The 16009-nt window shown below is 33.3% G+C and overlaps 1 protein-coding gene across 3 annotated transcripts in view; it reads left to right on the top strand.

The window, feature by feature from the left end:
• The first annotated feature begins 5147 nt into the window (after positions 1–5147).
• LOC110096030 (ADP-ribosylation factor GTPase-activating protein AGD3) overlaps positions 5148–16009 on the top strand; it is a 52410-nt gene continuing 41548 nt past the window's right edge. For 2 of the 3 annotated variants that reach the window (XM_028700122.1, XM_020821783.2), the window contains exons 1-2: positions 5148–5685; positions 12198–12274. In XM_028700122.1, coding sequence (XP_028555955.1) covers positions 5641–5685; positions 12198–12274 — 122 coding nt within the window. In that variant the 5' untranslated portion in view covers positions 5148–5640. Of the gene's footprint in view, positions 5686–12197; positions 12295–16009 lie in introns of all 3 variants that reach the window. The other variant, XM_028700121.1, reaches the window with a different exon arrangement.

Genomic DNA, 16009 nt, shown 5'->3' with positions numbered 1-16009 from the left:
CATATGTAGATCATCCTTATTCTCTCTATATTTCTATATCAAACCTCTCAATAAATGTATGGATTATATAGAAGACCTACCCAGCATGAATCCAATTTGATTTTTAGAAACATTAGTATCACGCTGCAACCTATGCTCTATAACTCGCTCTCATAGTTTTAAAGTATGAAACATTAACTTAATTCCTCTATAATTCTCACAATCTTGTACATCACCTTTATTTTTAAAAATAGGAATTAACACACTCATTCTCCGCTCATTTGACATCTTTTTAGTCTTAAAAATAGTATTAAAAAGTTTATTAAGCCAAGAAATTCCTTCAGTTCCTAAGCATTTCCACACCTCTATTGGAATATCCTCATGTCCAAAAGCTTTTCCTTGCTTCATTTTCTTTAAAGCCTCTCTAACTTTGGTTTTATGAATATGTTGATAAAAGCAAAAATCTTTATTTAGAGTGTTAAGGTCACTAAAGTTAATCGTATTTTCACTTTATTCATTAAAAAGTTTAGCAAAATATCTCATCCACATTTGTTGAATATTATCTTCAAAGAAAAGTACTTTTTATCTTCATCCTTAATATATTTCACTTAAATTAAATCCTTACTACTCCTATCTCTTTGTTTGACTAACTTATACATATATATATTTCTCCCTCATTAGTATATAATTTATTATATAAATTATTGAAAGCTAAGATATTTGCATCGCATATTGCTTTCTTAGATTCTATACATGCCTCTTTATATCTTTCTCAATTATAAACTAATTTTTATAATAATTCATTTTATTTTTTTATCTTTTCTTGCACATTTGGATTTCACCATCAACTATTTTTATTATTAGGTGCTTTCGCTTTGACCACTATGAATGCTTTTAAAATTATCTACCTCTATACCAAAATGACCATTTAAATCTCTTCCAATAAAAACTCTTTTTTCAAGAGTTATTTTTTTTGTATTAATCCTTTTAAATCATTCTAAAATTTTAATTTTAAACTCATATTCAAATCAACTTGAGGAGCATAAGCACTTATAATATTAATAATTTTAGCTTCAATAATAATCTTTAAAGCTATAATTCTATCTCTAATTCTATTAATTTTTATAACATTATCCTTCAAGCTCTTATTTATTATCACATATACACTATTTCTAGTACGGCTCCTACGCGAATACCATATTTTGAATAAAAAACTATTAGTCTTCTTAGCCTTCTCTCCAACCCATTTAGTTTCTTAAATGTGCATAATATTTTTTTTCATATGAATCATAATATTTATTAATTCCATTAAATTTTCTATAAGGGAACATATATTCCAAGTTCTTATCCTAATTTTAGGTTTATGGACTGGCTTCTTTGCCCACATCCATCCGTGATGTGAGAACATTTGCCTATTTAACATTGCACTCGGGCGTTAGTGCAGCGACCGTTTCACACTTGTCGTTGTATTTAGAACATACAGCATATCGCTTCTAAGAGATGCCCTAACATTAACACAATTTTTTAAAGGATTCATGTCATTATTATACGACAAGTTTTATGCTTGTTGTCAACTACCTAACAACCCTCCACTTTTCTCATCCAGGGCTTGAGACCGGTTAACGAAATTGTTTTTTTTTTATTACAATTAGTAGACTAAAATAGTTTTATTATTAATCAAAGGATCTTATATAGTTCATTCTTATAAATCTAGAATACAACACTACTTAATTTTTGGGTGCTTTAGTATTATAGTTGTAAACATATAATTTTATTGTTGTGTCATTTTTTTTTTTCAACCCTAAACTTTTATTAATTTGACACTAGGTCAAATATTATTATAAAGCATTAATCCTCAATGAGTCAATTAACTTATGAACCAAACATAATTGATAATTTTATTTGATTGGTGTCTATAGCTTAGAATTTCAAGGGTTCATTTAGGACGGCTACAACTCCTTATAATGATAGTTACTGAGTTATTCTGAGGAAAGCAATTTTCTTAAAAGCTATGATAGACATTATAAGTATTTTCTTTTTAAAAAATATGGCATAAATTTTATTACCGCTACAATGCTTTTGCAGATCTGGATTAAAAAAGCAGCTTTCTATCATTGAAATTTCATAAAATATATAAAAAAGCAATATTCAAGTAGAGAAGAAGCAGTGGCTAAATTGAAATTATGGTTGTGATTTGAAAAGCAAAGCAATAAGAAAACTATCCCAAACATAGCCTAAATACGATTTGAAATGCAATAAGGGTTATTTTACAATTTGGATTGATTTAATGATTATTTTATAAGTTTTAATGTGATATTGTTTAAATTTACATAAAGTAATAATCATAATATTTTTACAATTTTAATTGATTGGAGTGATATTGTAATAGTATAAATTTTTTGTATATGGTAAAAAATATTAGGTAGATGTTATTTATTGGATAAGAAGAGATTGAGAATGATTGAATGTCTCTATCATATTTTGTTCTTTCATTTTACACTATTATTGCACATCAACACCAACCCTCTGTGATAAATGTCAAACATTTATTATATCACAGGAAATAAAAAATATAATGTCAAAAGCTATTCAATGCTGAGCGCATCAAAATCATAGCACATTTATTTAAATTTTTGGGTTAGGTTCCGGTTAACCTGAAAAGACAAAAGTCGAAAACCATCATCCGCGCTCATCGCACTCGTCTTGCTCGCTACTCGCTTCTTGTGCTTGCTTGCTAGCCCTTACTCACTCCCCCGCTAGCCCTCGCCCACTCGACCGATCACGCTCGCTTGCTCGCTCGACTGTCTATGCTCGATCGTCTATCGCACTCAACCGAGTTAACAACTTGGGTAGTGTTAGGTCGGGTTGGGGCCGATCGAGTTTGATTCAGGTTAAGTGAGTTGAAACTAGATTAATTCCGGATTGGATCTGAACACGACCCGAAAAACCTATTGTGACATCCATACATAAAATTTTAATCTTGACATAGAGCACTAAAATAATGAAGATACTTATTATCATTTTGAAGATAAATTTTTTGGGGAGTAAATAAATCAATTCGAGCTCGAGTCATCTTCACTTTGTGTTTGAGCTTAATTCATTAGTAGAGTTAGAGCTCAAGCCATAGTTAAATTTTACAAGTTGGAGTTAGCTCACCAGCCATTTCATTGATTATGAATGAACAAATATTAATAACTTAAGCAATATTTTATAATAAACTAATAATAAATAGAAATAAAAAAAAGTAATCACTTGATATAAGAAGTGATATATATTTTAAAAATATTTTATCAGATTTTAACTTAAACTTATGAATCCTAATATATTTTAAGTATATTTTACATTAATATTTTTTAAATGAGCCAACTCGCGAGATAACGAACCGATCAACTGAGTCAGCTCAAGCTTGACTCATCAACTCCTCAAGCCCAACTCACCAGCCATTTTTCCAGCTAGAGACGAGTCAACTTAACTCACTAAGCTTACACTTACACCCCCAAACAAAATAATAAAATTAAAAATATCTATATAAAATATAAAAACTTATGAAAACAATAATCCACATGATTATTTACACAAATATATAAATAATATCACATATTATAATAATTAATACATAAAATATATTGGAAGCTCCCATCAGAATTTTTCTCTGTCAAGCACTCAAATCATTCATTTAGAACAGTGCATTGGTAGAATTCCCTTAATTTATTGTTGATAGAGACGACTTTAGCGATCATCACAACATAATTAGACATTTAAAAAATTTTGGATATTATGAATAAAAATGTAATATCTTTATTTAAAATTATAAATTAGTTTTATAAATAATAAGGCTATCAAAATTGACTTAAATAAGATAAAATTTTAAGTATTTTATTTAATATTTTATAATTTATAGAAATTAATAGTTATTATTTTTTGAATAAATGGTTATAGTTTTAACCATTTTAAAATTTTTTACATATATGATTTTTTTTTTATTTACTCGCATATCATTTAATTCTTTAAATAATAATTGAAATACTACTCTCTCATCATTCTATTAACATAGGATGATATTTTTTTCTTGCTCATGTTGGTATGTCAATTTTTCTTGCTCATGTCTTACCTTTGGAACCCTCATGTAACACTACCTAGCTATTTACGCGCTCCTCATCCACACCACGTGGATATTTGTGCTCTCGTCATTTCTCGTATGCCCATTTTTACACATCCTTACATACGCTCACATCTGGGTGTGTAAGTGAGCAAAGTCGGCTCGAGCTCAACTCGTTTACGGGCTCGTGAGCCAAGCTCATCGAGCTCGAGCTCATTTATTGAAAGAGCTTGAGTTCAAGCTTGGTTGAGGCTCGGCTCGAGAGCTCACGAGCCAACTTGACTCACTATTAATACGCTTAATCTCGCCTAAAAATTAATACTAAATGTTTTATTCTTCCCACCAAATCCCACATTCACGCTCGAATTCGAGGCGGACAGTGCTCGAGGCACTCATGTGGCTAGAGGCGATCACGTTTGCTCGTACCACATGTTGATGGAATGAGCGAGGAAGGCTATGGGGTGGATAGTCCGTTACTTGCAGAAGACACCAGAGGCTTTCGATTTCGAACGTCAGGTGAATTTGAGCTGCTCAACGAGCCCGTTTCACTATCGCGAGTCGAGCTTTGTATTGGACTCATCACGAGTTGAGCTCGAACACCCATTGACTCGAACTCGACTCGACTCATTTACACCCTACCTCGCATCAAACATATCCGATGAATCCATTGATGCACTTCCTCACGATTAGGCACAGATTGCTTGTATAATGTGCTATTTTATCTCGTCGTTAATACGTTATACGCCACATGCACATGCCTTATTCCTCACACACTTAACTATTTACATACCTACATATGTAAAAAAAAATTGTACATCAAACTTAAAATATTAGGCGTAAATTACTAGCAAGATGATGATATTTTCACTAATAATTTTCACTATTATTTAATTAATTGTCTGATATAAGAGTTATTATAAAGAATTATTAATTAATATTTATTAGATACATAAATATGAAAGTTTCTATTAATATGGGCGCAAAACTCCCATTTTTATATAAAACCCTCTGATATAATTTTTTTTACATCCGCTTGCTGTCCCTATTAAGCAAAATCTCAGTCCTAATTCGGGACATTAGAAGGAACCTGACCAGAAAAGCGAAAAGCTCTCCTTTATTTCCCTCTCGCCTTTCTCTCTCACTCCTCCACTTCTCTCGCCAGACCTCCACCATCCGTGCCGTTTCGCCCCCCAAAACCCAAAATCATTCCGTTTTCCTTCCCAAATCTCTCGCATTACTTATTATATCTCTGCTTCTGCTGGAATCCAGTTCATGCTGTAGCTGGTTGGAACTCTATTGACGTGTATACGGCGGAGGAGCGGCCAGAGGCAGTCGGAGTCGGGAGGTCGGAAGGGAATTCGAGATGTCGGCAACGGAGGGGTCTGGATCCTGTGTCGATGAAAATGAAGGGGCAGCGCTCTAACTCTGTGGGATCTGAAACGACGATATGAATTTTTCACTGTGCCGACGCCGACTTTTCCGCGGTTGTTAGGGTTAGGGATTGCCTAGCGCTGGCTGATGAGGATTTGGAACATACAGAGGAAACAGCCCGAGGTTTCACCATGCTTTTCACCAAGCTCGACGATTCTCCTATGTTCAGGAAACAGGTGAGCTCGGAATAACTCTCAATTTTCCCCACGGTTTTTTAGGTCTCGGCGTGCATTTGATATAAATGCCGCTCCTTTGGCTCTGTTGCCTGGGTTTGTTAGATTAAGTGTGACATACTTCAGTTGTTTATTTTATTTTAAAATTTTATTTTATTTCCTAAACTAGTTTGCACCGTTCTTAGGGACATTGTGTCGCTTCTATTTAACAAAGGGAATTTTGCAGTTCTTTAAGTTGGATTATTGTTCTTTGAAAGGGATCTAGTTTCCGGACTAAAAGTGACACTTGTTGCTATTTTGTTATGTTCCATTCCTCATGGATGATCCATATGTGGTATTGTAAGATTAAGTGTTTTCATTGCACAATTAGCAAAGTTCAATAGACACAATGCAATGCGACAAATTAAGTAATTGAAATGAATTCCATTTACATCTATATTTACTAATTATGAGTGTAGCAAAAGGTTGATGGACTTTCACTACCAAAAAAATAAAAATAAAAATAAAAATTATAGAGCAGGAAACATTGGCCAAGAATTTGGAAGGAAGAAAGAAAATGAAAAGAAGAGAGAAGAGCCAACAAAAAAGGAGCTTTCCATCAAGGAAATCTTAACAAGGTTGAGACTAGGATGATGGATATTCCAATGAAGATCAAATACGATTTTTGATGGTTTCTACTACCTCTTAGTTCGCACCATGATTCTAATCCCATCTACATAACTATTTCTTGCCACGAAATGAGGTGGGTTTTATCTTACTATGATACCATCATTCTTGAGTATCCACTTGTTGCCTTTAATTTGCATTTTGTTGCTTCTTTTTGCTTGAGGCAGCATCTAAAGTGATTGCAGTAGGGGTAGTATTTGAACTAGTGATCTTGTGGTCCTGAGCTTGATGAGTCCACAATTACTCTACCTTGCTTCTTCCTCTTCTACCCCCCTTGGTTGCTTGGTTAGGGTAGAGAGTTATTCCAACTTCAAATGTAATTGAAACCATAGGGTCAACCATTATCACTTCAACTGAATTTGAAAAATATATTCTATTAACTCACTAAAGGTTAAAAATAGTAACTCCATAATAGAAGCTTGTGCTTGGATCACATTTCACTTTAGAAGTGAAAGCTCATGCTCCACTGGTTGAAAGTGCACTTAGGCGTGCCCCATGATTTTGGGTGTTGTGAAGCACTTCTCCAGTGATTTTCATCACTTCACTTCTAAAGGCGCTCTTCGTTATGTTGTTTACAACACTCATTAAGCATGAATTTGACAGGGCATGTGTTAGTAGGAAACTAATCATAAACTTTTTGCCAAAAATTATGAAATTAAAGTTGAACAAAAAAGTTGGGACAAGCCTGATGAAAAATGATGATGTCTTAGCAAAAGATACGATGTTGATGTATGAATTGGATGAGCAAAAACACATCTCATGGTTGTTTTTTGATGATGAAGATATTATATGAAATTTCTTACAGGGAAATACATATTATATGTGGTATTTAAGAAGTGTCTATACATAATGTCCATGTTCATCAAAATATAAAATGAGAATGAGTTATTTGTACAACTAAGCTTTTTGTGAACCCCTTAATATATCCGAAGGGTGTAAGATTAATCTACTATTAACTTTCTTGGAAATTCATTTCTTATGAAATATATTTTATAAGAATTTATAATGCTATGGTAACGTTGTGTACTTTTATATCAAGAAGTATAATAGGAAGATTATGTCATCTGTGGAGCTAGTGGATGCTTTTCTATAGTGTTTAGTGAATAAATTGAAAATCCATCTCAAATTTATCATTTTGAGTCCCAAGTTAGACGATACAACTGTCTTTTGAATGATGGTCTGTTAAGATAATTACTAAATAAGCTATAAAAAAGATTCAAAGAGGGGAATAACACTGAAAAGTAAAATTTCTACATGCTTGCTTAGTATTTTGCTAGCCTTTTGGTAGCATTGCATCGTTAGGCACATCAAGTATTGTAAGAGGAAAGATGCCATCTATTGAAGCTGGTTGATGGTTGTGCATATCATAGCTTAATAACTTGAAAATTCATCTCAACTTGTCATTTGAAATCCAATAATTTAACTACCATGTGAAGGATGGGTTGACTTGGTAAGGAATAAAGAAGCTGTTGGAAAAGTTGTAAAGATGGAAGTTTTGCTGAGAACTATATTTGTTGCCTGCTTATTTATGAAGGATTTACAGGTCTTGTGGCTTATAACACATATCTATCTATGATTGTTGGTGTTTAGTCCCAATTAAATGAGATTGGTTTGAGGACCATAGTTGGTATGACAACTTCCTATTCAACATAACACATTTTTCTATGCAAACTATTTTTTTGTGATATGAAAGTCACCCATTATAATTTTGATAATACTTGCATATTTGAACACAAAAATCATACAACAACAAAAACAACAAGGCTTTATCCCATTATGTGGGGTTGGCTAATAAATTAATGACCATGATTTTTGTCTTAGATAGGGCTACAAATGAATCTAACCGAGATGAGCAGGTGCTTGTTCATATTTGAACTAATTTATTATCAGCAAGTTCAAGCTTGGATCACATTTTTTTGTTTAAGTTCAATCTTGGTTCATTTAAAATGATAGATGTTCAATTTTGGCTTGTGTCGGTTTATGTTTGATTCTTATAGTGCTTTTTGAGCATTAAATGAGCGGCTTGCATGAAATAATAAATGAGCCTTATTTAGGCATTAATGAGCTTTACATTTGAGATGTTCAATAGCTTAACATACATGCAACATTGATTCCAATAACGAACAAGTCATCGAGCCTTATCGAGTTGGTTAACAGATATATCTTTTAAGCTTAAGCCCATAAACAAGCCAACCTATCAAGCATTTTTGAGCTTAGAAATGAGTAACTTTTTGATATTAGAAAATGATGCTTTTACTAAATGAGTTTTTTTAATGTTGATTTTTTTTAATAAAAAATTAAAATATTCATACTTAATTACGAACATAAAAAAATTCATACTAAATTATCACATGTGAATGAATAGAAACTCATGCAGGTAAAATACGGCTTGATTGTGAATTAATTATCATTTATTTAAGAAATAAGCTTTGCCACACTTAATGAAAGGTTATCGAATGTTATGACGACTATAAAATGACACTTTTGATTAACTCAAATAAAATTTAGCCTTTAAGCTTTGTTGAAATGTGAACAATGCGATTTTAACGTATTGTATAGAAAGAAATCATCTTTCTTCTTTAAAAAAATTAAAGTAAATTTGCTTCTCCACAAATAAACAAATCTATAATAGCTAATGGCCATAAGAAAATCATTTTCATTTTTCATCTTTTTAATTCTCCAAAAATGATTTGGATTTCCATTGTTATCATTTAGGATTTTCAGAGTAAAACAACTGGGAGAGGAAAAAACAAAGAAAAAAATCGTATTTACACCCACTAGTCGCCTTGAGAAGGCTAAATCAAGAACTCCTCTTTCTATTTACACACACCGCTAGTCCCGTAGATGCCTTCTCTAGCAAGAACTAGCTGCCTAAAAGCCTTCCCCCCTAGTTTGTTTAGGAGGGTTTTGGGAATTTGGGGGCGGCATATTTGGGGCAGGTGGGGTGACTAGGGTTTTGGGGTTTAGGATTTTAGAAAATATTTGGGTCACTAGGCACTCAAAATATAGATATTTATGATTTTTAAATTAAATGGTCATTAACATTAATTTAATCGATATTTATAATTTGCTCTAATTAATAGATGCTATCATATATAATTTGTTTTAAAATTATTAATTAATTATTTATGATGATATTAGTTCATAAAAAATATAAATTATTCAAATTAGTTTGTTCATCATTTTTATAATGAGATTTTGATTGAATTTCTCAATGTGTTTATTCATGACCTTCAAATGAAACATTAATTGATTTTTTTTACAAATTCGTTCATGTGCTTTGTGTTGAACATTAATTGAGCTTCTTAACGAGTATTATATTGCTTTTTATCGAGCTTACATACGGCTTTAATCGAAACGGTTCATTAACATAAATGAGTTGAACAAATATATGTTCAAGCTTGTTTATTTAACAATTGAGTTTTAAAAAGTTGTTCAAGCTTGTTTGATTAGTTAATGAAACAATCATGAATGAGTTGTAATCGAACTGAATCATGAATAGCTTGTCAAAAGCTCGGTTTGTTTGCAACCCTAGTTTTAGACCACCATTCTAATAACGTTAACCCCGATATACCTTAGATCCCCATTTTATTGGCACTAGCTCATTATCTTACTTAGGCACATCTTATGGTGGTCCTTCCTCAAACCCCTTTTAGTTTCAATCATAAAGATTCCAATAAAAACATCGAAATAAATCAATCAAATTAATGCATTTTTTAATGAGGTTTTTCTTCATGAGAAGTTTGCTGCCCCTTTGCCTATTGAAATCTACATACTTGTGGTGATCTAAAATCTTCAACTTAACTTATTTGGACATCTATTAGGGAATCGATTGATGAATTTCTCTCTCAGAATGATGTATGCCCTAACGTAGATCCAACTCCTAGATCCTCATTGCCACATTTAATGAATCACACTTAGCACCTAGAGCTTTTTCTATGGCTTCTTGATATAGCTGATATGTCCCATCATTAATTATATGCTATACTTTTTTATTAGCACGTCATTTTCATTGTTTTCGTTCATCTATACCACAACAAGTCGACATAAATTTTGATAGATTTTCTAATGTTATTTTTTAAAATATTCATCATGGGATTACTAATAGTGATTATATTTTTATTTACATTTATCCAACTACTTTTAACAAGATAATGTTACATGTTGCATAAGAACCTTAAAATGGTTGCTTATTATTATTATTATTTTTATTTTGCCTCATAACATATTTTCTTGTCCTTTTTCATTGCACACAATATTTTATGATATCGAAGAGTTAGAAAACCTTATGATTTATAAACTAACCACTTGTTGATGACAAATGTCCATTCTTTCATATACAGATTCCATAACTATAGATATTGGGCTGCCTTTTGTAAATCTATGGCCATGGATGCCCAAACTAGATAGTATGGTGCTTCCACATGTCCTTGTTCATGAATATACTTTCTTTAACTTTGTGGCCTGATGGTGTTGATGCCTCACAAATACATGATTAGAGAATAAGCCGGAGCATTGCATCAAAATTGAGGATTGTCATTATCATCAATACTCCAAATCTTAAAGAAATTAAGCATGAATCAAACTTAGGCGATCTCTTCCAGCTTGGAATTCAACATGTGCATCAATTCAATACTACTCTCTATTCCATACATGCATGGACATACATACCCCTACGCATTTTGGGTGAGCCAAAAGGATGGGAAAATACTTTAACATTCTCTCCTAAACACCTTGGCTGACAACTTCAATGATGGACGTGAGGATTGCATGCAAATTAGAAATACCCCATTCCTTTTTTGTCATACCCAAAACATAACATGAAGCATTTTTTTTGTTTCTTCTCTATATAAACTCATCATGTTCTCATTATTAATTCGTTGAATAGATTATCGAGTTGTGTTGCTTTGTTAAAACCCTAGAGAAGCTTAGTGTTTGATTTAATATCGGAACTTTGGCAAGTTTCATGTTGCTATCCTTTCTTGTTTTATTTCTCTCATCCCTTCCTCTCTCGGTTATCATCTCTACCCTTGCTTCCCTCAACCTAAGAACAACTTCACAATTTCTCATAATTCTCCACCCTCTTCCTTTCTCATCTACCAAAAAAATCCTAAAAATGCACTCTCTTAGATTTGGCCTTCTCATGCAATGCTCAAGCCACTTTCAATTCATTCAATAGCCTTAACACAACCCTCTTTAAACTCCAAACCCTAATATATCTATCCACATTTACGAAATTCTCTTTGTTTCATGTTTTCTCATAAATAGGCAGAGTATCGAGCCAATAAGAAATAAGAAAAATATGCTTCTTCTCAACAGGTGTCATAAGTGCTAGATTTGTGAAGAACTTTGGATTGAGTATTTAATTCCCAGGCTACCTTGGTATTGACTGATGCTATTACATGTCAAAACCTACTCCTTAGTAGCTCTCCGTCGAACTTTCACTCTAAATTTAAGTTGCAAACATTTTCCTCTCAAGATTAATAGTGCAGGCTCAGAAAGCAGATGCCTTTTTTAAACCTTTTATGCAGTTGTTTGCATTTTGACTTTTGGTGGGGTGGAATAAATCTACTTCACTGGTTGGAAATCCATTATATTGGTTATTAATGAATGAGCTTCCAAGGGCTATGTTGCAAATGCTACAAAATATGAAAATACTCGTGGGTACATTGAAAGCCTTTAGTTAAGCGGCTACAAAAAATTAAGCTTCTGAATTCTGTATTGTGGACGGCAATAAGTTTCTACCTATCATCTAACAATATTTAATTACTAATTCTTGTGATTTTTTATGATTGATTCTTCTTATAACTGCTTGGTCCTGCATAACAGTTTGCTTATATGATTGACAGGTTCAAACACTTGAGGAAAGTGCGGAGTCATTACGTGAGAGATGCCTGAAGTTTTACAAAGGCTGTCGAAAATACACGTATGCCATACTAAGCAGCTGTATTCCCTTTACTATGCCATTTACTTTTGTCTGTTGAATTGATGCAGTTGTCCTCTCTTTGGAATGACAGAAATGTGTTGATGTTATCTCACTTAGGCTTCGTTTGTTTTTTTGGTACTTTTGTAAAAGACAGTTTTAAAAAACATTAGTTCATAAAATGGAGTTTTGTAACGGAGAAGCATATATAAAAAGTTTTCTCAAAACTGCAGAAAAATGAAAAAAAAGGAGTTATTGGGAACGTGATTTGACGAACCAAACAACACAAAAAAAAATTCCTCCGTTTCCAAAAACGAAAAAGGCAAAAAAACGCTCAAACAAACAAAACCTTAGGGTAGTTATGTTGACTAGCTTCGTTAAAATTGCTTTAATTTTCACTTTTGTTATAGTGCTCAAGATAACTTCATCTCATTACTGATCAAAATAATGGACTTTTTATGAGAATATATCATTTATGAAAATGCGTTGCATTATATATTGATTATATTGCTGTAATTTTATTTGTATTCGTCATTTAGTTTATCTTTTGAACTTCTATTGATCTAAAATAATACTATATTTATGCATGCTCAAATGCTATATCTGATACTTTGTGACTTCTAAGCAGTAGAATATTATTCTTTATTGCATTTCTTTATAATATTTAGTAGTTTACATGGAATCCAATTGATTTTATCACTTCCATCAACATCATCTTTATTATTTCCATGTGTGATGGCCAATGCATCCATTCCTTTCACTGCAACTTTGTTTAACCATCCTTTGCATACTATTTTAGATGTTGCGGCTTGTAGGTTCGTGTTCTTTATTCTAGACCTAATCCAATTATGGTGTTTAGTGGGGTTAGCTAGAGTTTCCATAACTGATGTCACGACTTAACACTTAACTTGATTATGATGAAAAGTTGGTGAGTGTTTGGGAGGACATCATTCAAAACTTAGACACACTTGCCCAATTTTAGTGAAAAATGTATGATTGTTGACTTTGTTTCTAATTGAGATTAAATTTGCTATGTGGAAGTTGGAAACTTTTAATGTGAACAATAGCTAATTAATAGACATAATTATTTGAGGAAGGATAAAATGCAGGAAATATCCAAAGGCCTTAGAGAAAGTTGTTATTCCACGCTGGGAAGTATAATAAGTATAATAATAAATGCAATATGGATACTAATGATGAAGAGTTCAAAAAAAATGTTGAGATAAATAAGGGTTTGTACAATCAAAGGGTAGAAAATGCATCAACAAGGCATTTGAATAAAATAATGTAGAACTACGTATAGATGCAATGCTTTTGGTTAAGATTTTGTCAACTCTTGATTAGAGAAATAACAAAGAAAACTATTAGCAATTTAAAATAATGGAATAAAACGAAAAAGGGGTCACGCCCGCTTAGGCTAAGTCACATAACAAAAGATTTGAAACTTCAAAATAAATTAGAAAACAACATCATGCCAAAATAGTAGTTTCAATAAAAATCCCTAGTCTAACAATGAAGTTAGTAAACACATGAATACGCTAAAAAATCCTACGTTTACTAAGCTTAGCAGAAGCAGGTGACGGCCGGCCTTCGTGACTACAATCAAACCACGAGAAAAGTTAGACTCAAGAAATAAGAGAAAAGGGAGCGTAGGAAACCTTCGTCAAGGATCGACGGCGATCCTCCACTCGACGATCTCCAATTGTTCCTCGATGGCTTCCACCAAAGTATCCAAGATCCGCTTGATATAATCTTCCACCGTGTGGTCGACCCTCTAGTTGACATCGAAGAAGGTTGAATGTAAGATGCACACAAATCCGTGCTCGTCATAGGAGAGGCCGTATTCAGTTTCTGGATCCGCCATTCATAGATGCTAGATGATGAAGTTTTCCCCAAGGCTTGCTAGCATTCTTGAATATGGTTGAAGAGAAAGAAGTTTCTCTTCAACTTGAAAGGGGTAAGAACCAAAGAGCAAGTTCCCTTCCAAAATCTAAAATTAGTTTCAAAATTTTGAAAGAAGAAGATCAGAAATCAAGAGGGAAATCTCAATTCCTAAATTCTGGTGGGGAGTTAATGAGAGAGGGGAAGATTGGGGAGAGGGAGAAGGGGCGGGTATGGAGAGAGGGGGCCGACAGCTACGAAGAGAAAGGGGAGGGATTTGTGGGAGATATAATGAGTTTCCAAGTTTAGGTTTAGGGATTAGGAATGGTTTGATTAGATCCAATTTAATTTGAAAATCAAATTAAATTAGATTTGGAAACTTTCCTAAAATAGTTTTGGAGGATTTGGAAACAATTTGAATTTCAAACTTAATTGTTTTGATTTCCAAATTGATTCCACAATTAAATCAACCTAAATTAGGAGATCCAAACTATGGCAAGTGGAGTGGGGCCGGCGGTTTAGCCAAGCATGGCTGGCGGCTAGAGGAGAGATTGGGAGAAAATTAAATGTTTCCTTAATTTGGGTGATTGAATTTAGGATGAATTAATTCATCCTAATTAATTCATGATGTAAAACGTACATGCGAAGATGAGCTAATTAATGAATTTGCACACTTAATATTTGGAGCACAATAATTATAAACTTTATGTTGATTTTGAATGACAAAAGAAAACACAAAGAGCGGTAAGACAAGCTTAGGCTGAATCACGCGCGTAAAAGTTAAGATCATAAAACAATCAAGTTAATCTAACATTGCATACGTGAATGGTTTCAACAATAAATCCCTATGCTAACAATAAGATTAGTACTATGAAATGCCCATCACATAATCCTACTAAACATTAAGCTTTAGCGGAGGAGAGTAAACATGATCTTTGTGAGTCAAAATATAACCACAATTGAAAATAAACTAGGAAAATAGGAAACTTGGGGAAGAGTTCACCATAGTCAAGTTCGTAGGTCTTGTTTGAGGTGCGTAGAGGAAGTTCCGAATTGTGGCGGTTGATCTTGGCGAAGTTCTATGGGTGGGCAGCCGATGGAGTCTTCCGGGCAACAAATGGGAGTATGCCGGATGGCAAAACAGCACTAGAAGGCTATTGGATTCTCTGGACAGCAGGAGAACAAAACTGGGACAGCAATTTCCAAGTTTGTGGGAGGGCAGGCTGACATGCCAAACGTCCAGAATTCTCTGGAAAGCAAGGAGGTTGGTCTTGGGTAGATCCTGGACAGCAACGTTTCTGTTCTGAAGTTTTGGACAGCAATTAGAAGCTGTCCAGAAATCTGGACAGCCAGTTGGCAAAAAAAAAAAAAATTATCCAGAAATCTGGACAGCCAGTTGGCTAGGAAAAATTCCAAGATTTCCTCCTGGATGCACGTGAGCTGGAAGGATTTGGTGGGGAAATCCGTGGACAACAGTTGAGGGAAACAAGAGTTAATTCCCTTTGAATTAGGCCTAGGTTTGGAAAGAAAATTAATTGGAGAGGAGGAATTTAGAAAACTGAAATTAATTTCAGCTTCAAGTGGTTTTGGAGGGAGATTAATTTGAAATTTCAAATTAATTCAATAATAGCTATGGGTATTAATGGAGGAGGTAATTAGGGGCTGATTTAGTGGAGCCATTAATGTAATTTGGAGAGAGAGATGGCCCATTAAGGAGGGCCAGCCACATAAGGAGGAGAGAGGGCTTGAGTTTTGAATAAGTGGGGACCACCAATTTAATTTCAGATTTTTACAAAAATCTGAAATAAAATTTCAGTTTTCTTAAGGAGAGAAAACTTCCATTTAGGAGGGCAATCA

Source organism: Dendrobium catenatum, unplaced genomic scaffold (genome assembly GCF_001605985.2).
Source record: "Dendrobium catenatum unplaced genomic scaffold, ASM160598v2 fragScaff_scaffold_1456, whole genome shotgun sequence".
Classification (NCBI taxonomy): domain Eukaryota; kingdom Viridiplantae; phylum Streptophyta; class Magnoliopsida; order Asparagales; family Orchidaceae; genus Dendrobium; species Dendrobium catenatum.
Note: the sequence above shows the minus strand (reverse complement) of the source record. Positions and strands in the feature narration are given on the sequence as shown.